General features: G+C 41.9%; 1 protein-coding gene and 1 non-coding gene across 2 annotated transcripts in view; one reads left to right on the top strand and one right to left on the bottom strand.

Annotated features, from left to right (window-relative positions):
- On the top strand, positions 5702-5774 carry TRNAW-CCA. Its single transcript has one exon. It is a non-coding gene; the product is annotated as a tRNA-Trp (tRNA).
- STX11 (syntaxin 11) overlaps positions 8664-26846 on the bottom strand; it is a 36631-nt gene continuing 18448 nt past the window's right edge. Inside the window, exon 2 of the mRNA XM_018053298.1 lies at positions 8664-10755. Coding sequence (XP_017908787.1) covers positions 9887-10750 — 864 coding nt within the window. The 5' untranslated portion in view covers positions 10751-10755 and the 3' untranslated portion in view covers positions 8664-9886. The remainder of the gene's footprint in view (positions 10756-26846) is intronic.

The raw sequence follows: 26846 nt of genomic DNA, 5'->3' as shown, positions 1-26846 counted from the left end.
TATGTGTGTGGTTAGTCGCTCAGTCGTGTCCAACTCTTTGCAACCCTATGGAAGGCAGCCCGCCAGGCTCCTCTGGCCATGGGGATTCTCCAGGCAAGAATACTGGAGTGGTTTGCCATGCCCTCTTCCAGGAGATCTTCCCAACCCAGGGATCAAACATTGGGATCAAATGTCTCCCACATTGTAGGCAGATTCTTTACGGACTGAGGCACCAGGGAAGCCCACATTAACCACATAATAACCCACAAATATTCATATTTTTTCAATAAGTATAAACAGCAATTCTTTAATTTCTTTTTTGGTTGTGGACAGAGGGGACAGAATTGAATGAAAGCAATTCTGATGTTTTGCCTCTAGATATTTGGGAGGGTGATGATTCCATTAACTGAAGGAAGTCCATCAGAGGAGGAAGAAAGAGCTGAATTTGAGGAATCTGTGGGACATTCAGGAAGGGAATTCAAGTAGACAGTAGGATATAAAAGTCTGAAGTTCAGGCGACAAGTCCAGGCTTAAGATACAGATTATTGAGTGAACGGCTCAGGCAAACGTCTGAGTGTCCCACGGTGCAGGCAGAACCACAGGCTGGCGGGAGGGAGATGCCATGGTGTCATGTCTGGTGATCCTAGGATATCCTTGGGCAGGACCCAGTGCAGTCATTATGAGCTCACCCTTGCTACTCAAAAGCAGTATTTTCCAAAGGTGAGCATAAGAGCGGTCTTGCAACTAGAAGAAAAAGAGTCTAACTTGGGGGCCACCTGCTCAGGGAGGTGGCCCACTCATGCTGATGGCATGAGGACACCTTGAGTGCACTTAAAACTGTATGTTTCCTCCTTGTCAGGCAAACTCGAGACAGACGCTGGGGTCGTCAGTGAGCAGTCTTCTCCCCACAAAGGTTTGAGAATTATCACCATAAGGCAGTGAAGCCATGGGATGGATGAGGTCATCTACAAAGAAGGTACAGAGAGGAGAGAGTCAAAGGGAACACTCCCTTGGCCATTTCCCATGACAGTGTGTAGGCACACTCATTTGACCCACTACTCTGTAAAATAAAAGTGGTACCTCTGTGTTTTTGTGCTGCCAAGCACTGAGGAGCAGTCATTTCCCTCCCCCTTTATTCTTAGTTGCCTTACTCATTTGATAATTTAGTTGTGCAGTGTAGCTATGGAGAAGGCAAACACTGTCAACTAAGCCCACAAGAGCCTGTGGACATTGGCAGATCACAGCCTCTTTTTCCAGTCAAATAAATCAGAGGAAATGGTAATATATATCTGAATGCGTGAATATTTCCTTTTGTTTTGTTTTATTTTAGCAATATTTTTAAAGAAGGTAATTCAGTTGTTCAGTTGCTACATGATGTACCTTTAATCCCAGGAGTTACTGTTTGAGGTGTAAACTGTAGTATCTATTTTGTTTTTAAATGTTGCAAAAACTTTGAAAAGGGAAATATATATATATATATATATTATACATTTTATTACATATATACATACATATAAATTTTCTTCTGACTAAAGCAGACCAGGTGAAGAAACAATAGACTAAATGGAATTAATAGCATCAGCCTCTCCCAGTTTTATTTATTGTTAAAGAAAAATGTAATAGTAGGACGAAGAGAGTAGTGACAATCATATTTTATTAAACTTTGAGGCACAGTTTTTTCATTTTGTTTTATAAAAAATGTGAAAGGAAAAGAAATTAATGTGCAAGTGAGTATAAAGACTCTGAATTATCAGAAATTTATACAAGCCTTTAGGTGTTAAGCAAAATTTCCAAAATTTTCAACCCACTTACTACACTGAATTTAGGTTAGGTCCAAACAAAATTATATTCTAGAATGTTATAGTACATAATTTAACCAAATTATACTCACAGGGCATACACAGAGGAGAAAAAAAGAAGACAACCTACCAACTTCTAGTTGAAACCATTGTCACTGTTGACACATCAGCCAAATAAGTCGTTTGGTCACAATTTCTATTTCTTAGCACACAGATGAAAATCAATCAGGTTAATTCACTGAAAAGTCTACGTTTGTATTTTCATCTTCCCCTTTCAACTTCTTTCCACTTCATATCCCCTGATCCTCCTCCCTATAGGGTGTCCAGGGTTATCTTGCTTTCTGACTTTAAGAACAGGTCATCCTTCCTTCTTCCTATTTTAAATATCAAATTCATTCACACCATTCACACGATTCCTTCCAAACATATCGATTTTAAGCCTCTTGTCTCTTATGAAGAAGGAAAGGATTTCTAGTCACCGTTCTTATATTCCCCGGTGTGCTCTGCCAGTCATATTTAATATAACACTGAAATTCTTATCAGTGAGAAGGGACGCAACTTTTGCTAATAAAGCTGTGGTTTCTTTTTGGAAATGAACACTTGTTGCAAAGTTATTCAGGTATTGATAAGACCCAAGGCAGTGTGCCAAACCCAAGAAGCTCCCCTACTGAGGAGTGCCAGCATTGAGAGAACAGGCACTTTGTTTCAGTTCGGAGATGGTGTTACTTTCTCCTACCCTGGTGCCTGTTTTAACATCTTGCCACCCGGTAACATTTCTTGTTTGACAGGTTTCCTCCATAAACCGGCTGACCAAGTGCGATGAAAATCGCCAAAGAGAGGCTCTGTAACCTCATCTGTTCCCTTTTAAGGGTGCTTTTAGACAGGGTAAACCACAGGGCAGGGCGAAAGAATGAACTAGTTAAACATGCCTCACTGCAAGAGAAATTCCTGTTTTGTCACGTGCAGGCTTTTTATCTAGGGGTGACATTCCTCCTATATCCTCTCTACCCGCTGGAGAGTCTTTCCTTAATTTGGTCCCAACCCGTCTTTTGAAAGTGTTGGAGCACCAGCTGCTGGCAGCTGGGAGAACATTAACAGAAGTTCTGCCAGGATGGTTTCCAAAGGCGGAGAATGAGGCCTCATAGCCCAGAAAAGCTCACAACTCAAAGGATGGGCAGTTTGGGGTCCTCCGGTCTCTCCTTGATCTTCAACTCCTGCAGGAGAAGGAATGGCCTTGCCAGTTATTTCTCTGCTCAATTCGCCTGCAGTTGAACATTTTTGTACTGGACAAGTATTATGGATCCCTAAGGAATCTGTACTGGGATGTGGATGTAGCCTGACATACTTAGGAAAATGGACTGACGCATCTCAGGGCAGCCTCATAAAAAGACCTCAGTGACTGCGGACAGTCTAGGACTGATGCCCAAAGCCACTGCCCTGAAACACAGCCTTTTATGACCAGATTTTTACACTAGTATCTTGTGTAAATGACCCCACTAGATGCCATATGAGAGAGGAATGTGGATAGCTGAAACCTGAGCCAACATATTTTGTCCACTATTTAAAAATATTTTTTATGTATTTTATTTACTTTTGGCTGTGCTGGGTCCTTGTTGCTGTGCAGGCTTTTCTCTGGTTGCAGCGAGCAAGAGCTACTCTCTAATTGTGGTGCGTGGGCTTCTCATTGAGTGGCTCCTCTTTGGGGGGAGCTTGGGCCCCAGCGTGCAGGCTTCAGCAGTTGCAGCACCTGGGCTCAGTAGTTGTGTCGAGTGAACTTAGTGGCTCCGCAGCATGTGGAATCTTCCTGGACAGGGAGTGAATCTATGTCCCTGCATTGGCAGGTGGATTTTTAATCCCTGGACTACCAGGGAAGCCCTTGTGCACAATTTTGAAAATAATCTTTGTTTGGCTAAAAGAATAAAAAAGAAAAAAAAAATCCCTTCTTAGAACTGAAATTTAAAACAGTTTTATAGCTTTCTTTGCAGCCCACCTTATTAAAGGTACAGAGTCTTCCTGGTCCCAATTTGACCCCAATTCTGCTGACTTCAGTCCCTGAGACAGACTTTCATTCTCAGTCCATGAAGTCTTTTGGACTGACCATTCTCTTGGATGATCTGCTTCTCCCCAAGTAGCTTTTTCTCCAGTCTTGTCTGTCTTCCTCTCACCAAGACCTACCCCTGCTCCCAGGACGCTGCCCCTACTCTGGGCCCAGCACCCAGCACAGGACTGCTTCTTAGTTTCCACTTAGAAAAAATAAGAAGGTAATATTACTTCACAGAACTGTCATGAAAATAATGAAATCAAAGCATTTTATAGGGGAAGTTTCCTGGTGGCCTAGTGGTTAGGATTCTGGGCTTTCACTGCTTGGGCCTGTGTTTGATCCCTGATTGGGGAATTGATAACCACCCCCAGGTGCACAGCCAAAAAAAGTGTTATGCCAACAGATACTGTTATAGGCTTTCCTGATGGCTCAGATGGTAAAGAATCCACCTGCAATGTGGGAGACCTGGGTTCTATCCCTGGGTTGGGAACATCCCCTGGAGGAGGGTATAGATACCCACTTGAGTATTCTTGCCTGGAGAATCCCATGAACAGAGGAGCCTGGTGGGTTACAGCCCATGGGGTCCCAAAGAGTCGGACATGACTGAGCAACTACACATAGCACATTGTTATGTGTATAAAGACATCTTGTTCATTCTTCATAACGTATGTTGCTAAAAAAGATGCTCAATTTTTATATGATGGTGCAGTTATATTCTAGATCCTATTTATTTTCCATTTCTAATAGTCCTATTTTATTAATTCCAATAATTTTTAATTCTGCTATCAAAAGTAAGTCAACTGTTATTCTGATTATAAATGCATGTTTCAAACTATCACCTTGATTACAAACGAGAGACTTGCATGCTGCAGTTTGAGATACCTTACATATTTTTTTAAATTGGAGTAGAGTTGCTTACGGCAACACTGCTGTGTTAGTTTCTGCTGTACAGCAAAGTGTATCAGTCATACATATACATATATCCCCCTTTTTTGGATTTCCTTTCCATTTAGGGCACCACAGATCACTGAGTGGAGTTTCCTCTGCTATGCATTAGGTTCTCATTTTATCGATTAATATTTACCTTTCATATTTTGAAGAGAGAGTTCTGATAGTATTAATAGAAAGTAGAATGGCAGAATTTATACAGAGAAACCAAGACTACTGGTACCCTATTTTATTATTTTTAAACAATGCACAATATTCAGTAGTTGCCTGTCAAGATAGCAAGTTTATACTGTAGAGCCTGAAAAATCTTTGCATGTGACATTTAACTACAAAGCATTGGAATTGTTTTTAAGTATATATAAAGCATTGACACAAGAACCCTATTCTCTTTCCAAGTTGTTATCTTGAAAGACTATAAACTAACTCTTGTGATGTCACAGTTCAAATATTTTAATGTTATTGATCAGCTTTTTAAAAATTCTAACTTTTTTTTATCCTGGATACTGATGCATCCAAGGTGAGCATCTTTCCTATTATTTACATTTCTGGAGTTGTCACCACCTAAAGTCTGTGGCTTTTGGCTAGTTAGGAGTCATTTCATATGTTAAAATATCTTTAAGCTGGCAGGGGTGGGGCATGGTGGGGGGAAGAAGGTGGGATGATATGAGAGAATAGCACGGAAACCCATACATTACAATATGTAAAACTGATAGCCAGTGGAAGTCCAGTATATGTTGCAGGGAACCCAAAGCCAGTGCTGTGACAACCTAGAGGGGTGGAATGGGAAGGGCAATGGAAGGTAAGTTCAAGAGGGAGGGGCCATATGTGTACCTATGACTGATTCATGTTGATGTATGACAAAAACCATCATAATATTGTAATTAGCCTCTAATTTTAAAAAGTAAAAGTTAAAAAAAAATAGCTTTAAGGGACTTCCCTGGTGGTCCAGTGGCTAAGACTTTGCACTCCAAATGCAGGGGGCCCGGGTTCAATCCCTGGTCAGGGAATTAGATCCTGTGTGCTGCCACTAAGGCCTGGTGCAGCCAAATGTTTTAAATGAAAAGGGTTTTTAAAAATAGCTTTAAAAGATTTTGCCTTCAGCCCCTGAAGGATCTATTGTTCTTTGTGATTGGTTCTTTCATTTTGTACCTAAGTGACCTAGTGCATGAAGTTTCCAGGTTTGCCTCAAAGTCTGCTTCTTACCCACGGGCAACTTTCAGAGGTTATCAAGTGAGCATCACAGGATGAGGTAAACCCCATTCTCACCACCCGTTTGTGGCACTGGAGCCCCCTTTCTTAAGGAAAAAGCCAGCATTTCACCCACCCCAAGGCAGGGCAGTCAGAGCCAGGAAGGGCTTTCAGAAAATAGGGTGGGATATGGGAAGAGTCTTTGGTCTATGGTGACCTGGCCTCCACAGCTGAACTTCTGGGACTTTCTGACTCATAGCTTGGAAGGATCAGGGGAAAGCACTTGTCACACGGAGCAGAACAGCTGCTTCCTGCTTAACTTTTTTTGAGTGGAACATCTTATTTCATCTTCCTAACATACTTGAATATAAGAAGGCATGAAATGCCACTGTGAAAACCGCTCTTTCACTGTAAAAAAAAAAATTTAAACCATAACTTTCAAAAAGGATAAGGTCTTGGTTTCTTCTATTTTATTAAAGATTATTAACAGAAGAATGGAAGTGTAAGTGTTATTTGCTCAGTCGTGTCCAACTCTTCATGACCCCATGGTTTGTAGTCCACCAGGCTCCTCTGTACATGGAATTCTCCAGGCAAGAATATTGGAGTGGGTAGCCATTCCTTTATCCAGGGGATCTTCCCAACCCAGGGATTGAATTCAGGTCTCCTGTATTGAAGGCAGATTCTTTACCGTCTGAGCCACCAGAGAAGCCCTTATAAGCATGTATTTTTCCTCAGAAGTAAATTAGTTCAGTTCAGTCGCTCAGTCGTGTCCGACTCTTTGTGACCCCATGAATCGCAGCATGCCAGGCCTCCCTGTCCATCACCAACTCCCGGAGTTCACTCAGACTCTCGTCCATCGAGTCAGTGATGCCATCCAGCCATCTCATCCTCTGTTGTCCCCTTCTCCTCCTGCCCCCAATCCCTCCCAGCATCAGAGTCTTTTCCAATGAGTCAACTCTTTGCATGAGGTGGCCAAAGTACTGGAGTTTCAGCTTTAACATCATTCCTTTCAAAGAAATCCCAGGACTGATCTCCTTCAGAATGGACTGGTTGGATCTCCTTGCAGTCCAAGGGACTCTTAAGAGTCTTCTCCAACACCGCAGTTCAAAAGCATCAATTCTTCGGCGCTCAGCCTTCTTCACAGTCTAACTCTCACATCCATACATGACCACAGGAAAAACCATAGCCTTGACTAGGCGGGCCTTAGTCGGCAAAGTAATGTCTCTGCTTTTGAATATGCTATCTAGGTTGGTCATAACTTTTCTTCCAAGGAGCAAGCGTCTTTTAATTTCATGGCTGCAATCACCATCTGCAGTGATTTTGGAGCCCCCCCAAATAAAGTCTGACACTGTTTCCACTGTTTCCCCATCTATTTCCCATGAAGTGATGATAGCTATTAATTAATAGCAGCTCTATCAGTCTACAAGAAAGTTATGCAATAACAATAATGAATATAGTACTTAGCATGTGCCAGGCACTATCCTAAGTACCCTTACATATTTAGTCATTTACTTCTTCCAACAACTTTAGGAGGTGGGTTCTATCGTATCCTTTTTTACAGACGAGCAAACAGGCACAAGTCATATGGCTGGTATGTGGCAAAGTCATGATTTAAACCCAGAGAGTGTGGTCCTGAATCTGTGTTCTTTTCTGCTGTGCCACAGTTGGATAGTTACTGAATAGCAAGAAGAGAAATTCTTGCCTTTTCAATAAGCAACAGTTCACAAACCTCTGAGTATATTAAAGTGAAATTTTTACCTAACTTTACAATGTAAAAAATTTAAAAATACACAGAACCAGCAAACTCCTTTCATGAATGGTTCCAAACAAAGAAAATGCATTATGGGGTAAACTCAGGAAGTATTCTCTCTTATGGAAACTAGTAATAGCCCATGTCCTGTATTCCCAGTATCTCTTCACTACCATAGAAGACTTAGTAATGGAGCTGTGTGAACTTTTTCTTTTTTAGAGAAAGGGAATTAGGTCAAAGGTGAAACATATCATCCCTGGAATTAGCTGAGAAAGAATTGGGAGAAGTCTAAGAAGAATCCAGTGGGACTTGGTTTCCACAATTCTTATATTAACCATGAAATTAAAATTAGGAGCAGGGCTAGATTTCATGGTCATAAGCAGATTAGTTAGTGAGTTCCAAAGAGTTCAGATATTCTTTCTACTTCTTTTAAAATTTCACTGTCTGAAGCACCTGAGAATAATGACCATTGAATAAACCCTCTCATCTATTAAACAATAAGTAGAAAGAGTTCAGAGTTGATTCATAAAAAAGACAGGAAACATGGTGAGTGTAGGTAAGGATATTACAAAGTTTGCAAATGAAACCAAATCTCCAAAACATGATGATTTTGCTAAACTATTACTAATAACTCAGGAGAGAAAGCAACACATCCCTGTGTGAATTCTTTTTCATTCCCCCCTCCCCCATTCAGAGGTCCATTCACCAGTTGCAGCCTCAAACAAGGTGGTAGAAGAAGTTTTAGAACAATAATTGAAAAGTTAGACAAAGATTTAAATGGTCAGGACACAAATACATAAAAAGCATGCTTAAAATGTAATGCTTATTTAACTTGAAAAACAAGACTATTCGCTCAGTCGTATCTGACTCTTTGCGACCCCATGGACTGTAGCCCACCAGGCTCCTCCATCCATGGGATTCTCCAGGCAAGAATACTGGAGTGGGTTGCCATTTCCTTCTCCAGGGGACCTTCCCGACCCAGGGATAGAACGCAGGTCTCGCGCATTGCAGGCAGACCAGGGAATCCCTGTTTTAAATTACTACATTTCAATGCATGAAAGGAAAGGGTCACAGTAAAAGAAAAGTAATTATTTCTCAGACCTTTTTTTTTAAATATTTCTAACTCTGTATGCATTTTCAGCATTTGATATCTGTTCTTTACCACCATAACCAAACAACTCAAAACAAACTTGGGTGGTTTTGATCCAAACTGAACTATGGAGATGCAGACAGGAGCAAGATAAACTCAAAACAAGCAAACCAACATCAATACAGTAAAAATGTTTTTCTTGATATTTATATATCATATTTACAAAGGTAAAGCTAAACCAACTGGTCATTATGTACATACATTAGTAAATATTGGTACTTTACATTTACATATAAGTGTATTCATAATTATCAAGTAAAAAGATAAATTTTAAATTATTTTTATTTATGAAAAAATATATAATGTGATATACATACTTCAATTTGAGTGCTTGTTCAATATTGAGTGCTCAAAAAACTTTGGGGAAAAAAAAAATCCCATAATGTATTCTGATGGAACATACTGAAAGTAAAGAGGTAAGGAAATAATAAATGTTAAATGTGATTTTAGTAAGTAGAGGACGTGAGCAGAAGATATACATTCAGATGGGGATCGCATAGCATAAACCAGAGGAAGCCTCAGAAGTGGAAGATGTGCAGTTTTTCCCAAGGTCAGTTTCACTCGAAAAGGTACAGAACAGAGGTACTTTCAGGATAAGGTAAACGAACTGGAATTTTGATGACAAGTTCATACTTTGAGCTGATCCAGAATTGACTTCCGGCTAGAGGTTCTTGTACAAACATGCCTTGGACATATACTGTAGAGTTAAGTCACAACGTCAGTTCCTTATTTGGCTTCCTTTAAGAGGCAAGGGTGCTATGTGCCCTTTAAACGACCTCAGAAAACTTCAGCTGGCATCTGTCGTGACTGAAGAATCAGCGAGTGGGATCCACCCTTGTTCCAAGTACGAGATGGGCTGGAATTCTTGCACCTCGTGTTTGGTTTTTTTTTTTTTTTCCTTTCTCTAAGGGCTCAGGTCCATAGTGATTAGCGCAATTCACCCCGGGACAGATGGCCTCAAAATCTACCCCCAGAGCGTTTCCCCGTCCATCCCGCTCGGGGATGGAGGTGTGGCGGCCCAGGGTCACTTGCTAGTTGAGGCAGGGGCAGCAGAAACAGCAGATCGTCCGGCAGGGGTTCTTCTTCTTGTACTGCACAGCCTTGCGCACCTGCACCTTGGCCTGCCCGGTGTATTCGACGGCCTTCTGCACGTTGAACTCGATGACGTCCAGGGTGTCCGCCTGCTGCTCCACGAGCAGGGCCATCTGCAGAAAGAGGTCGTGCAGGTCGCGGATGCGGCCCTCCAGCTGCAGCAGCTCCCGGTGGCGGCTCTCTATCTCGTTGAGAGCCGCCCGCGCGCCCTTCACGTCGGCCAGCAGGTTCTCGGAGAACACGTCCCACTTGCCCTGTTCGAACATGTCCTCGATCTGGTCGCCCGACACGTCCTTACCCATAATCTCCAGCTGGCGCTGGATGCGGATCTTGCAGTTCTCGCGTTGCTTCATCTCGGCGCAGTTGTACTCATGCATGGCGGCCTGGAAGGTGCGGGCGAGCGCGCTATACTGCGCACGCGCGATGCGCGCCACGGCCGAGTGCGCGCCGTGCTGGACTTCCGCCTGCTCGCTCAGCGCCTTCATGGCGCCCAGCTTGCGGTTAATGCTCTCGCCCCGGGCCTTGATGTCCTTGCCGATCGAGTTGGTGTCCCGCTTGATGCTGCTGAGGCGCCGCATGGACGTGAGGAAGCGGGTGTTCTGCTTTCCCAGCCGCCTCACGTCGGCAATCAGGTGCTGGTTTTCCTCCTGAAGGTCTTGGATGTCTCGGTACAAGGATTCCAGGATGTGGTCGGTCTCGAACACGATGTCCTCGTGAGGCGAGTCAAAATCATCGTCGTCGTCCGGGAACTGCTGGTCAAACTGCTTGGTTAACTCCACGAGTTCTCCTAGTCGGTCCTTCATTTTGCCTGCAAATGGAAACATGGAGGTTAAATTCCTCTAGCGAGAGTCAAAATATTTGCATTGAGAGAATTAAAGATTAAAATAGAGAAATGTTCTGCTCACTGCTCATCACTCTCAATTCTTTACTCCTGGGTGTAGGTAACAAATGCACTACAGGAGCTATACGGTTCACGACATTTGGCTTATGAGTGAAGGACTGATGGGACTGGAAGTCACAGCACCTTTGTGTTTTATAGCTTGTAGGTATCTGCAGTTCTTATGCAACATTCTTCTTTACAGCATGGGACTTTACTTTCACCACCAGACACATCCACAGCTGAGGGTCTTTCCCGCTTTGGCCCAGCCACTTCATTCTTCCTTGGTTTAGCCCCTAAGTCATTGCCTGCCAGGCTTCTCTGTCCATGGGATTTCCCAGGCAAGAATACTAGAGTAGGTTGCCATTTCCTCCTCCAGGGCATCCTCCCCACACAGGGAGATATGAACCGGCATCTCCTGCATTGGCAGGTAGAATCTTTACCACTGAGCCACTAGGGAAGCCCTATCTATATGTATGCGTGCCAGCGTGCTTGCTAATTCACTTGAATCGTGTGGGACTCTGCGACCCTATGGACTGTGGCCCACCAGCCTCCTCTGTCCATAGGATTCTCCAGGCAAGCATACTGGAGTGGGTTGCCATGCCTTTTTCCAGGCGATCTTCCTGACCCATGGATTGAGCCCACATCTCATGTCTCCTGCATTGACAGATGGGTTCTTTACCACCAGTGCCACCTGAGATGCCCTTAGCAAAGATAAAGATTGTTAAATAAGTAAAATACATACTTATTAAAAAATACACTGACACATTAATGACAAATTTCTTCCTTGACTTTCAGAATATTTTTTGGATCTTTTTCTGCATTTTTTTATTTTTTAAGAATAATTTCTGTATTTTACTATTTACTGTTGAGACATCTAACAGTTTTTATTTACCACTATTTATTGTTGTTATCTCTTGATTTAAACTTATAGCATATGTAGTATCCATCATCTGAAAATATTGCTTTACATATCAAAGTTCAAGCACTCAGATAGCCTCAGTCTACTTGCAGAAAAATAAAGGCCAATAAGAAGCAAAAAAAGAAAAGATTGTTAAATAAGTATAGTCAATTTATAAGCTCTGAGACCAACTCTAAGTGTTGTCTATTCTGTGTCTATTTCAGCACTGGTGAGCATCTTCAGTCTTGTATATCATAACAATTTTTCAATGATATAAATCATGGTTTAATTTTTTATCTTAAAAAACATAAAAATTGAACCTGCTTAAAGTAAAACAACACAATGAACAACAATGAAAATCTAATAAGGAAATATAAAATTTGGAAGTTGAAATTTGCTTGCTCTTATGCCCAATATCACCAATACATACTTTAATTTGAGTGTTTGTTTGAGACTCAGTGCTTAAAAATATTTTTTGGGAAAATCCCAAAATACAAGGTAATGAACGATATTGAGTAAAAGAGATCAGGAAATAGTTAAGTGTGGCTCAGCTGGTAAAGAATCCGTCTGCAATGCGGGAGAACTGGTTCCATCCCGGTTGAGAAGATCCTCTGGAGAAGGGAAAGGATATGCACTCCAGTATTCTGGCCTGGAGAGTTCAGTCCGTGGAACATAGAGTCGGACATGACTGAGCAAATTTCACTGACTGACTGATGTGATTTTAATAAGTAGGAGGGGTGAGCAGAAAGAAGATATTTATCTATGCGGGAATCACATGGCAAAAGCCAGAGGAAGAATCAGAAGTAAAAGACGTTCAATTTTTCCCTATATCTCTAGTGGTAAATATTGTTAACAAAACTACTTTTAAAAATAAGTTTTATATGGAAAATTTCAATCGTACGCAAGGCTACTAGCAATAATATAACACACTCCCATATACCCATCACACAGCAGCAATATTTGCCCATTTTTAATAGCTTTTTGAAATAAGTTGGCAGCTAAAGCAGAGTTTCCATGCTTTTATAAGGGTGGTTCTGATCAATTCCCTGTTTAGCAAGGCAAAATAATGTTCTCTGTGTCCATATTTTTTCCAGTGAAGTGAAAAACTTTCATTATTAATACTGTATATATGCCAAAATAATGAACATTTTCCCCTTTTATACAAGATTTTGTGGCTAGAAAGATTTCTTTCTATTATATAATTTGCAGGAAACAGGAGAAAAGTAGTAGCATTTAATGGCTACTCAATCTATCAGGGATCTTGATCTCAAAAGCTTCCCTCAAGAAGTAATTAATTTCACAACACCACTAATGGAATGCTGACAACTTGGATTCAGTGATAAATGGGAAATGGTGAAATATTAACCATGGATGCCCATCTGCCATGACTATTAGTTACATAAATTAAGCAAAGTTTTATTCCATAGTGGTGATTTTTAATACAACAAGTTATCCTGCTTAAAATGCCATTTCTGCTTTCTGATGACAAAGATCAATACCAGACCTTCTCACTGAGGGGAAAGTGACTCCAAGAAGCACTCCAAGAAGTTGAGAGGCAGAAAAAAGAACCAGGCTGGACCAAAACTATGCCTTCCCTGGCCTGAATTGCCTGATACCTAAATATTTCCTCATTTTGAATAAAAGTTAAAGACAAAGCACAAGTTGGTGGGGGTGAGGGGATTGCAATATATACTAGATAATGAGTTAACATACTTACTATATTAAAAACTCTTGCCCCTCCAAACCAAAAACAAACAAACAAACAAACCAGAAAAACCACTTGCCCTAGCAAAGACAACGAAAAGGCAATTCATATAAGAAGAAATATAGGTGCCAGAGAACATGGAAATAGTTAGTAGGTATCAGGTACTTATTGTAATGCCAGTAAGCATGTTCTAAGCACTTCTCATGTGATACTGTCTTTAATCTCCATACGGACTTCATGAAGTAGGTATTGTCATTATCAGAGTTGGTGAGTTTAGGGAGACGAAGGAATATACCCAAGGTCACCAGTAATTGACTAGTCCAGCTCTAGAGTGACCCCGCTTAATCACTACCTTCAATTATTTCCAGCAGGTGTAAAAAAGTGAGGCATGAGGGACTTCACTATCAAAACAAGGAAATGCAAGGTAAGCCACTGAAATTTTTTTTGGTCACCAAACTGGCAAGAATTTTAAAAAATAATAATTCAGGGACTTCCCTGGCAATCCAGTGGTTGAGATTTGAACTCCCAGTACAGGGGACTTGGGTTCAATCTTTGGTTGGAGAACTAAGATCCTGCATGCCACAGGCTGTGGCCAAAATAATAATAATAATTTAAAAGAGAATTCTGGGAACTCTGAGAAAAATGCTTGTAGGAGGGCAAATGGATAAAAACTGTTGTAGAAGGGCAGGTGAATAATATGTATTAAAAGCTTTTAAAATGTGTATTTGTTTTAGGTACATTTATTCTAAGCATATATTCAGAGTTATATGAAGCTCATCGTTGTAAATATTTTCATCACCATAGTTTTCACAGGAATTCAAAAATAATTTAAAGGTGCAAAAACGAGATAGTGACGGCTACATAATCACAGAGTTTAGAAGGCTATCTAATGGGATGAAAAGCATAAATATCATTTTAGGTAGAAAAAAATCTGTAAAGGGAAGAGAATGAGCAGGGCTGTCATGCAAACGTCTTGAAATAAAGACGAATCATACACATCAAAATGTAGTTTTCTTCAAATTGTGGAATTATAAATCACTTTAATTACTTCCTTGTGCTCTTCTCTATTTTCCAACATTTTTATAATGTCCTGTAGATTCATCAATTAGGTAAAACCCCACAAAACCATAAATATTTGTTTAAAAGACTAACTCCTTTAAGATGTATGCATTATAATCAGGTTACCACCTTATGTGACACGAGGAAAGTACACGAGTTGGCTAGTATGGAGTTGAGCTGTATTTATCTGCTTAAGTTAGCAGCCAACATATGCTACTCTGCAAATGTAGAATTAATAATTTTTGAAGATAGATACAGATAGAATAAAATATAAATAATTATTTTTACGTAAATAGAACAGAGAATGAATAATTTTTGAAGGACAAGACAAGAAATGGTGATGGATGCAAGGAAGGCTTGGGAAGCACTACCACAGAAGGTAAGGGGGTAGTTAAAGGACAGCATCACACACCAGAACGTTAGGGACCTGCTTGTTGGTCTCTGCTAGTCATAGACAGGTCCCAAGCCCAGTACTGCTCTCCGGAAGCCCTGAAAAAGCTATCATTTCATTCACAATAGGACGAGCAAAGTGCACTGCAATTATATAGAAAGTGGCCTTCGAAGAAGATGTTCAGAGGTAGTCATTCCTTCCCAAGACCTACCAACATGAAGCCATGGATCCTGAATGAGATGAAGGTCTAAGTTCACTTGAAGGTTCATCTACAAACTGGTCAGGAGAGAGGCAGGACGTGGAAGCTGGAGATTCTCTAGGAGGTGTACACAAGAAAGTGGCATTCACTGCCTTCCTGCTCACCTTTCTTGCCCCAAATGAGCTGGTCCCACTGATCTAGAAGGTTTCCTGATTGCCAAGGCACAAACATTAGGAAAAGTACAACAGAAAGTCAACCAAGAGGCTACTGCTTCTAACAATATTCCCTAAACTGTTTAAATGTACTTCTTACTATAGTTATACCAAAATACAGAAGCAGGCACAGAAAGAAAATCAATATAAGCCACATACCCAATAGCTTGGTTCTATACTGTGACAGCTGAAAAAGGGAACCACAGTAAATGAGAAAGAAAAGTCAAACAATTCTATTGACCCTCCCATCTCATTATGATAAAGGATAATGTAATAAACTTTGGTAAACTATTCATAGTTAGTTCATTCGCTCAGTCGTGTCCGACTCTGTGACCCCATGAATCGCAGCACGCCAGGCAAAGTTGTTCAAATCAGTTCAGTTCAGTTCGGTCACTCAGTCGTGTCTGACTCTGTGACCCCACAGACTGCAGCACACCAGGTTTCCCTGTCCATCACCAACTCCTGGAGCTTACTCAAACTCATGTCCATCGAGTCGGTGATGTCATCTAACCATCTCATCCTCTGTCATCCCCTTTGCCTCCTGCCTTCAATCTTTCCCAGCTTCAGGGTCTTTTCCAATGAGTCAGTTCTTTGCATCAGGTGGTCAAAGTGTTGGAGCTTCCGCTTCAGCATCAGTCCTTCCAATGAATATTGAGGACTGATTTCCTTTAGGATTGACTGGTTTGATCTCCCTCCATTTTTTTTTTTTTTTTAAGGCACAGCAAGGTTTATTTGGCTCAGGAATTGAAAAGCGGAAGCAGTAGTACAGCACATCTCTGGAAACACTTAGCTGTGCCATGCTGGTCATCACAGCTTTGCTTTTTTGGACAAGAAGTTCACAATGGCAATCATGCACTTGTCTGACAGCCACCTCTCCCTGAGGACACTGCTTTCTTCCACGTTAACTGCATGTAACTTTTCTTTCTCCTTGTTTCTGATGATCTGCTTGAAAATTCTCATGTCATTTGGGGGGAGCTTTAAATATGCTTTCAGCCTGGCCCAAACTTCTTTCTGAAAAGTGCTTTCAGGAACAACTTCAGTAACAAGTCCTTTGTTACTTCGGTAACAAGTTCAAGGGACTCTCAAGAGTTTTCTCCAACACCGTAGTTCAAAAGCATCAGTTCTCTGGTGCTCAGCTCTCTTTACGGTCCAGCTCTCACATCCATACGTGACTACTGGAGAAACAATAGCTTTGACTAGATGGACCTTTGTTGGCAAAATAATGTCTCTGCTTTTTAATATGCTGTCTAAGTTTGTCATAGCTTTTCTTCCAAGGAGCAAGCCTCTTTTAATAAATCCTGCTTTTTTGATTCTCATGGAGATGAAAAATTCAAAAGAAAATTTACAACCAGCTGCCAGAAATCTGCTTCTGTCGTCTAATGTTCTTTTAAGGCATGCAGGTCATCTGTTCTGAGTCCTGGATTCCACAGGGAAGTTCTGGGAAATTCTGTCAGCCTCCTTTCACGGGGCAATGTGATTTGATGTAAGAGAAAATAGATGATGGTAGCTCAGTGATTCTGAGACTTTAGGAGGCAACAGCATCTTCTGAAAAGCTGAAAACATGGAGTACTGATGCTTGGGACCCTGGAGGTTCTGACTCAGAGGGTCTAGGATTCCCTCTGGGTGATTTTAATGCACACCCAAATTTAGGACCAACTCCACAGGTACTTATGGCAGCTTTTTATTCATGCCATCCTGGACAACTTATAATAGCTCCCAGGTTGGGGCATCTTGATAAACAAGCAACTGCTAGGGAAGAATTCAGAAAGATGGGGAAAGGAAGATTCAGAAAGTCGGCTTCTACCTAGCTCAGATCAATGAGTGGGGGTGATAACTGCGTAAGTAACCCAATATGCAGGATGCTACAGAGAATAACCTAGGCTTCCCTGGTGGCTCAGTGGTAAAAAATCTGCCTACCAATGCAGGAGATTTGGGTTCGATCCCTGAGTCAGGAAGATTCCTTGGAGAAGGAAATGGCAACCCATTCCAGTACTCTTGCCTGGGAAATCCCACGGACAGCGGAGCCTGGCAGGCTACATTCCGTGGGGTTGCAAAAGAGTCAGACAGACTCACTGACTAACAAAACAACCAAACAACAAAGAATACCCATGAAAGCATTATTCCCTAGTTGCTTCTAAGGGAATCAGTTATAAACACAATACATAGTCATATCTCTGATCATAAGAGATGTTATCTTTCATGTGCCTGCTTACTCTAAGGGGAACAAAACCTACAAAGTTATGGGCTGAATTGTCTCACCTCCTCCGAGCCCCCTTGCAAATTCATATGTTGAAGCCCTAACCCCAGTACTCCAGAATATAATTCTACTTGGAGATAAAACTTTTAAAGAGAGAATTAGGTCTAAAAGAGATCTTTATATAATACATTAAGCAATACATATACTAAGTACATTTTGCCTACTACCCAGGGAAAAAAACCTTTCCCTGCTTCGTAGCACTATGTGAGAAACTCAGACACAAGAAGATACAATGCAGAGCAGCAGGGTAACCCACAAATCATGAGGCTTTTTATGGAGATTGACTTGTGGATTACAGGAGGAGAACCTATCCAAAAGCATGGAGAGCCTTCCTTTCGGTATTTACCCAAAGAGATGCTTTAGAGACTATGCTTATGTGATGTGAGTTCAGAAAATTTAGGATTCTTGTTTCAACAGGAACTGAAGTACACATTTAGACACACACACAGGGCTTGGTTATTAATAAAACTAAAAAGATCTTGCAGATATATACTCCAAATGAGCACTTTTGAGCAGGAACTTGAAATGTAGCACCCATGTTCTGCTTTTCAGATTTTATAATCTGTATCTCTTAAATCCTAACTTTATACCAATTTTTAAAATCCTGTTAAAAAAAGATGATTCCAGATCAGGATGTGTCTTTATGTTGAGGTCCACCCCTGGTCCAGACAGTGCCAGGATGAGTCATATGGTAGGAACCATATGACATCTGACGTCTCTGGGTGGACGCAGCCCTGCGGCAGGGCACAGGGACTGATGAACTGGGTGTGGGATGGGATTCCAGCCCTCCTCATGCTGGTGCTGAATACAAGTTGCACAACCCTATGTGATCCTCCTGAAAACACCTTTCTCAACCACCCCACCCTGTCCCTCCCGCCCATCATCACCACAGATATGCAGTAAGAACCAAGAAACCCCACAGGCCTCTGTCACAGTAATCTGGCAGTTACTTTTAGGACACACCGTAGTAACACTGGGCTTCCCGGGTCATTCACCTAGTAAAGAATCTGCTTTCATTGCAGGCAGAGACCTGGGTTAAATCCCTGGGTTGGGAAGATCCCCTGGAGAAGGGAAAGGCTACCCACTCCAGTATTCTGACCTGGAGAATTCCATGGACTATATAGTCCATGGGGTGACAAAGACTTGGACACGACTGAGCAACTTTCATTTTCATTTTCACTAATAACACCACCTTAAAGAGCAAGGAGTGTACTTTCCCAGCACATTGATTCAGATCCATAAATAATCATTTTATTCCAATGACTAAAACCTGGTGTTTTAAGCAATTTGCCTAAAGCCATATAAGTTAATAAATATGAAACTGAGATCTGAATCCAGAAAAATATGACTTGAGAGCCCTTCTGTAAACCACAAAGCTATGCTAGCTTCTTTTTTCCTGAGCCTCGCCCTAAAAGGTTTCTGAAATCTTTAATCTTATAGGGAACTTATTCCATCTTAGTCCATCTGAGCTGCTATAACAATATAGTGAATGGCTTATAAACAACAGAAATTTGCTTGTAAGCACTGGAAATGTAATTCTCACAGTTCTGGAGGCTGGAAATCTGAGATCAGACTGCCAGCATGGTCAGGTTCTGTGTCTGGTAAAAGCCTGCTTCCTCATTCATAAATGGCCTTCTCACTGTAACCACACATGGCAGAGGGGCAAGCAAGCTCTCTGTGGTCTGTTGATGGGGGCACCTTTCCAGTTCACAAGGGCTCCAGAGTCACTGCCTAGTCACCTCCCAAAGACCCCACCTCCCAATACCATCAGCCTGGGGGCTAGGATTTTAACCTATCAATTTAGGCGGAAAACAAGCATCCAGACCGTAGCATTCCCTAAGTGAGGTGTTTTATTTAGAGCAACTGTTAGCTTCTAATAACCCGACTCTCAGTGAACACATGAAAAGATTTTCACTGTTCCAACCATTACCTTCTTTTCCACAATAATGTCTTCATATTAGAGTTTTCCCAACATAGTAATGTTTCAATTATTAGAGCACTCAGTCAGGTAGTCACTCATCATAACTGTTCAAAGCCCACAAAATTATTAACAAGCACAGATAATTCTAACAAAGATCCACTGTGGTTATGACTGACTCAAGATTGTTGGAAGACCTTGGAGGGAGTTTTACAGTTGGGGGTGTAGAAGTGACAAGTAAGGAAATGCTAGTAGACGACCTTGTACAGGAGAAAGTAAAGGGAGGAGAACTCCAGATTCTAGGGTCAAATCATCCCTACAGGTTCTTCCCCTGTTATCTGTATCAGCACCTACAAACACACACAGTTGTTGTTGCTGTATCTTACATCTGATCTGGTTTGGCCTTGGAATGTGAAGCAAACCTTTGTCTGGAAAATACAGCAGAAATTCATGTAGAAAGAAAAAGTGATGGGGAATAAGTCATCGAGTCTAGTTTGTTTAAACTTTATATTTCATACCTATTCCGTGGAGCATTTTTTAAAAACAAGAGAAATCAGGGCCTTCCTTGGTGGTCCAGTGGTTAATGCTTCCGATGCAAGGGATGTAGGTTCAATCCTTAGTCGAGGAACTAAGATCCTACATACTACACGTGGTATGGCTAAAATTTTTTTAAAATTTTTTTTATAAAAGAGACATCAATAGTGTTTCCAGAATTATTAATGATCTTTTCTATTCCAATTCACAGGGCTTCCTGATAGCTCAGTTGGTAAAGAATCCACCTGCAATGCAGGAGACCCCAGTTCAATTCCTGGGTTGGGAAGATCCCCTGGAGAGGGGATGGGCTACCCACTCCAATATTCTTGGGCTTTCCTTGTGGCTCAGCCGGTAAATAATCCATGAACAATGTGGGAGACCTGGGTTCGATCCCTGGGTTGGGAAAATCCCCTAGAGAAGGGAAAGGCTACCCACTCCAGTATTCTGGCCTGGGGAATTCCATGGACTGTATAGTCCATGGGGTCACAAAGAGTCAGACATGACTGGGCGGCTTTCACTTATCCCACTTATTTCAATTCATAATACTAGTTAAGGACAAACCCACAAAACCTTTACATTTCTTTTTCTGTCCCTCTTCCTCTTAACCATTGATCCTAATACTGTTGGCTGGTTCTTCCTCTTTAATTCTCCAAGGAAACAAATTATTATTTTGGCTGACTTTTTGGGGGGAGGAGCCCACAAACCAGGGATTGAACCCGTGCTCCCTGCAAGTGGAAGCAAGGAAGTCCCTTGGCTGACATTTTTTACCCAAATGCAGAAAAATCTCAGTTATTCAACATCATCAGTGCATGAGGTTTTTTGTGTAAGCGACTTTTACCTAACTGAAGTTTCTTCCTTCAAATGTGAAAAATATCACTCCTTTTTTGTTGGAAGTTCAGTTCAGTCACTCAGTCATATCTGATTCTTTGCAACCCCATGGACTATAGCACACCAGGCTTCCCTGTCCATCCCAACTACCAGAGTTACTCAAACTCATGTCCATCAAGTCAGTGATGCTCTTCTAAACTGCAATGATATATTTCACTGCTTCCTTAAAGAGAGAGAACTGAATACAATTTATTGGTGACTCAGATTATCATGACTAAAATCCCTGAATTGTGTAATGATGCCCTTTTGTTTTAAAATGTTTCTCTTTCTGCACGGTTACCACGTCAGACTTCATCTCAGTTACTTCCCTATACTGCTACTGACATTCCTCTCACTTCCCACACAGCTTGTATCAGGCCAAGAAATTACATAAAAATCAAGCATTTAACAATGAAAGCTATGAGAGGGTCAGCAGCCCTCTAGGGTCAAACCTAAGCATAGCAAGGAAGGAAAAGCTAGTGCCTGTGGCAAACTGAGTGTCCAGTGTGAGCCTGCCTTTGTACTGGACAACTGATATATAACCCATCAACAAGATTCATAATAATTATGAAAGCATCAAATTGTTAGGTTATTGCCATGATGTGATTGACCATCGATTAATAATCTACTTTCTTGACCTGACTTCCTATAGGGCCTATTTTCCCCTCCCAAATACGGACATACTCTTGTGGAAGGTTGAAAAAATTTTACTACACATTCTTTGCATGTTCTCTAATCAAGAAGTATAGACTGCTTCTCAACTTCTTGAATTTGGAATGTGGCCATGAGACTGGAACTTGCTCTGGCTAATGAGACAGTAGTAAATACAATGCAAGCAGAGGCTTGAAAAGCACATCTGCAGAAGAGCTTGTTACTGGGGACCCTGATATCAAACATGAAAAAGCCCCGACTCGCCTACAGAATAAGACCCAGGAGTCTTAGTAATCCTGGCTGAACCTAGCCCCCAGCTAATCCAAAAACTGACTGCAGCTACACAAATGAGCCAGGAGACAACCAATAGAAAACCGATGAGCCAACTGATAGAACTGTAAGAAATAATTAATTGTTACAGCTTAAAAGTGAAAGTGAAGTCGCTCAGTCGTGTCCAGCTCTTTGCGACCCGTGGACTATAGCCTCCCAGGCTTCTCTGTCCATGGGATTTTCCAGGCAAGAGTATTAGAGTGGGTTGCCATTTCCTTCTCCAGGGGATCTTCCTAACCCAAGGATGGAACCCGGGGGCTCCTTCATTGCAGGCAGACACTTTACCCTCTGAGCCACCAGGGAAGCCCATTGCTGCTTAAGCCATTAAGATCTGTAGCAGTTTCTTAAGCCACAAAAACTAACTGATAGAGAAATTGTTACCTACAAGCAGCATGTTGCCATGACATGCTTAAAACATTCAGCATCAGGTTTGGGAGCAAACAGTAGGTAAAAAGCATAGAGGTAGCTATTAGCAAAAACCAGGAAAATGGCAGGCAAACTCTTAGTGGAGGCTGGATAGTGATGAGGACACTGTATAGTTCAGTTCAGTTCAGTCCAGTCACTCAGTCATGTCCAACTCTTTGCGACCCCATGAACTGCAGCACGCCAGGCCTCCCTGTCCATCACCAACTCCGGGAGTCCACCCAAACCCATGTCCATCGAGTCAGTGATGCCATCCAGCCATCTCATCCTCTGTCATCCCCTTCTCCTCCTGCCCCTAATCCCTCCCAGCATCAGGGTCTTTTCCAATGAGTCAGCTCTTTGCATCAGGTGGCCAAAGCATTGGAGTTTCAGCTTCAACATCAGTCCTTCCAATGAACACCCAGGAGTGATCTCCTTTAGGATGGACTGGTTGGATCTCCTTGCAGTCCAAGGGACTCTCAAGAGTCTTTTCCAACACCATAGTTCAAAAGCATCAATTCTTTGGCGCTCAGCTTTCTTTATAGTCCAACTCTCACATCCATACATGACCACTGGAGAAACCATAGCCTTGACTAGACGCACATTTGTTGGCAAAGTAATGTCTCTGCTTTTGAATATGCTGTCTAGGTTGGTCATAACTTTCCTTCCAAGGAGGAAGCGTCTCTTAATTTCATGGCTGCAAGCACCATCTGCCGTGATTTTGGAGCCCCCAAAAATAAAGTCTGACGCTGTTTCCACTGTTTCCCCATCTATTTGCCATGAAGTGATGGGACCAGATGTCATGATCTTAGTGGTCTGAATGTTGAGCTTTAAGCCAACTTTTTCACTCTCTTCTTTCACTTTCATCAGAGGCTCTTTAGTTCCTCTTCACTTTCTGCCATAAGGGTGGTGTCATCTGCATATCTGAGGTTATTGATATTTCTCCCGGCAATCTTGATTCCAGCTTGTGCTTCTTCCAGCCCAGTGTTTCTCATGATGTACTCTGCATATAAGTTAAATAAGCAGGGTGACAATATACAGCCTTGACGTACTCCTTTTCCTATTTGGAACCAGTCTGTTGTTCCATGGCCACTTCTAGCTGTAAGGCAAAAAGGCAACCCACATTCTTTAGCAGCAAAACAACTGGTAAAAGTGAGGCCTGCAGCAGCATAAAGGACAGAAAATGCACACAATGAATTCTGAATCTAGCTGCCAAGTTCTCCAGGCAGAAGCTTGGAAGCATTCATTGAGCGTTTATAGCTGCATATAAAGTTCTGCAAAGGATGGATGGGCTGCAAAATGATTTATCCAGTTAATAAGCATGATTTTGAGAAAATAGAGAAGAACCAGAACTCATGATATTGGAAAAGAAAATCTTTTATATCTCCAGTCTCTTCAGCTGGAAGACAAGCTTCTTAGAGCAAGAAATGGCCTCTGGGAGAAGACTTTTGTAAAATTTAACATGATGCCTTGTAGCCCTTCTCAGCTGGACAAGAGGGGCTCTGCGACTCCTAGAGGCACTGTCTCATAGCAGTCTGACGCTCAGCCCAGAGTCAAGGGAGGTCTGTCTGACTTGGGAAAAAAACACACACACACACAAAAAACTATGGCTGTGGATTTTAGGGGCATGGACTCTCTGGGATTTAAGGAAATCCTCAAAGTTTTTAAGCGAGTTTTATAGACAAGCATGGGCTTCCTAGGTGGCGCTGGTGGTAAAGAACCTGCCAGCCAATGCAGGAAATATAAGAAAAGGTGGGTCGGGAAGATCCCCTGGAGGAGGGCATGGCAACCCAATCCAGTATTCTTGCCTGGAGAATCCCATGGACAGAGGAGCCTGGTGGGCTATGGGCCATAGTGTCACACAGAGTTGGACACAACTGAAGCGACTTGGCATGCACGCCTGCACTGACAAGCACAAAAATATGATCTAAAGGAGACAGAGATCATTCAAAGGAAAAGAGGCCGCTAGATGCTTGGGTTTTTACAAGAATGAGGCCACAGAAATTATTTAGAAGCAAACAGAAGCCATTTCTTATGGAAAAAGGAAGAATGTTTCAGAGGATAGAGCCGAGGGCAGTAGAGAGACACAAGTGAACCATTCCCAGGGAAGAGAACTGGGTCCTAATCAGGAACCTCCACTAGCCCCGGAATGCGGGCACCTAACCACGCAGGCCTGCAGAGAGCTGCTGCGGACTGCTGAGTGCTGCCTGTAGTCTGTTTCTGTAGTTTTGAGGGGTTATCTTTTCCCTTTTCACCAACAGTGTTGGGTGTGTATAAGGAGATAATAAGTAAAACCTATGATAACTATTGATAGATAACTAAAACATATGTTATCATATATACTGTGTATGTATCATATCTATATGCAATATAGATACAATATATGATCGTAAAAAGTTATCTAGTTATCAGATCCACATCTAGATCGGCAGATCCAGATCCTCTTGATCCAACTAGATCAAGAGGATCCATATCTGATGTGCTGTTATCTGAGGGGGCTCCTCTGTACCCAGAAGTGATGCAGATCACAGATAAGCCTCTGGACTTCAAAGGCTGATGCCTTAATGCGATAAGGCTTCTTCAAATTCTATGGTAAGAGTGAATGTATCTTTCTTATAGCAGAAATATGAGTAATTTTTACCAAAGGCAGACTATATTTGATTGCACACACACACAAAAAAAGGCCACAAATTCTTTGTAGTACCTCCTAATCAAGAAGTGGTGTTGATGGCAAAGACATACCCTGTTAATAAAAGTTCATCACCCTCGGTATTCTGGGGGAGTGAGGTAAAGCTTCACTGAGAGTAATTGGCTTTCTTCTCAGCAGTCACAACTCACAGGGAGGGCAGAGGGCCAGGAAACTCACAGCCCTGACAATAAATAGGGTCTGCATAGAAGAGCAGGTGCAACAGAACGAGAGAGCACATGGAAGAAGAGGAACCAGCCTGTGCTAAGCAGAGGCCAACACATCAACTGGACCTGTCTGGCAAAGTGTTTTCAACAGTTCTTTAGTGAGGGGGCACCCAAAGCTGGCAATCTATGTACTTGTATGTATACATGCTTATATTATTTGTATTAAAACAGAAAATTATCATTCTCCAAAAAAAAAAAAAACCACAAAAAACAGTGTCAATTTCCCTACACTTTCAATCTGGGTTTGGCCATGAGACTTTTACAGACAGGACAATAGAAAACGTGACGCAAGCAGATGCTTAAATAGCACTAGCAAACTGGGGCTTGCGCCCTGTTACTACCAAGAACACCAGAGCCTCATGTCAAGAAGCTCAGACTAGCCTCCTAGAAGGTAATGACCACATGCAGAGAGAGGCCAGCACCCCCAGGTGACCCACCCCTACATCTGTCTGACTGACCTCAAAGTGAACCCATTGGAAGAACTAATCAGAATTTACTTTCTGCCAGGTACTATTGTCGAAGCTTTACATATTGTAGACTCTCTCATTTAAAGTTCACAATGATGAGAAATAACAATAGTAATTTGGGAGTATTTTGTTATACTGACAGAGCTAACTGATACACCCCTCTTTAGGTTTCTCTATACCCCCAAATTTGTGTTCTTCTTAAAGAGGACCTAGGAGGATGATGTGACTCATGGATAAATCATAATTCTTTGAAAGTAAAGGGTGCTGCACTTAAACCAAAGTTCACTGCTACAATTTAAACACACAAACATAAGAAATGTGTACCAAATCCTTGTCCCAATGATCATGGCCTAATCACACACCTGGGTTTTGACAGTCCACATTTACAACTTCCTGTTCATACTGTATACACACTCAAATGTAAAGCATACACATAAAAGGAGCATGTGTTTCTTAACAAGTCTGAGGACAGCCTTCCTTTCCTTTTGAGGATTGTGGTCATAAGCATGGTAAGGAGAAAAAAAATGATGCTAAAAAAAGACTATCTCACACACAAGCAGCCTCCACAAGAAAGACTGCAGGAGCTGTTTGATAACACAGTATGCTAAATCGAGGTTGTTGAGCAGTGGGGGCAGGACAGCACAGAGAGGCTAGGCAGCTTTAACTTTGGCTGAGTTTCAGTCTGATAAGAGGTTCTGAGGACTTGAAAAGCCAGCTTTGAAATGGAGGTAGATCGCTTAAGTGTATCATCAGTCTATTGTCCAAATCAGTAAAGAACACCAGGTAGGCAAAATGCAGCCTCCAAACATGGTTCTCCTGCCATGTTCCAATCCTTCGTCACCCAAGACTGAACCAGAGACCTTTCTTGCTGACTAAAAGGAATAAAAATTAGTGTGACATGAACCAGGTTCCTAAGGAGCACTGGATTAAGACCTTACTAGTCTTTCAGCGTGTTTAAGGCAATCAGGATACTGCTTCCCAGTTGTAGAATCTGCTTAGGATGCCATACCCACTCAGGGCAGTGGAAGAGTGTGGCAAAGTGTTCAGCCTGGGGAGAGAACTCTGCTGCCACTGGGAGTAGCCTGGGCTTCCTCTCTGGTTTCAGGGTTCCTGGCAGTAAGAGAGGGCAATTCCTACCAGATAAGTGCTTTCAAATGTCTGCTGATGTCGCGTTTCCTTATATTCACCTCCTCTCTGTCTTATCTTCCACATGTAT

The sequence above is a fragment of the Capra hircus genome, chromosome 9 (genome assembly GCF_001704415.2).
Source record: "Capra hircus breed San Clemente chromosome 9, ASM170441v1, whole genome shotgun sequence".
Lineage (NCBI taxonomy): Eukaryota > Metazoa > Chordata > Mammalia > Artiodactyla > Bovidae > Capra > Capra hircus.
This window is presented reverse-complemented; position numbering and strand designations above follow the sequence as displayed.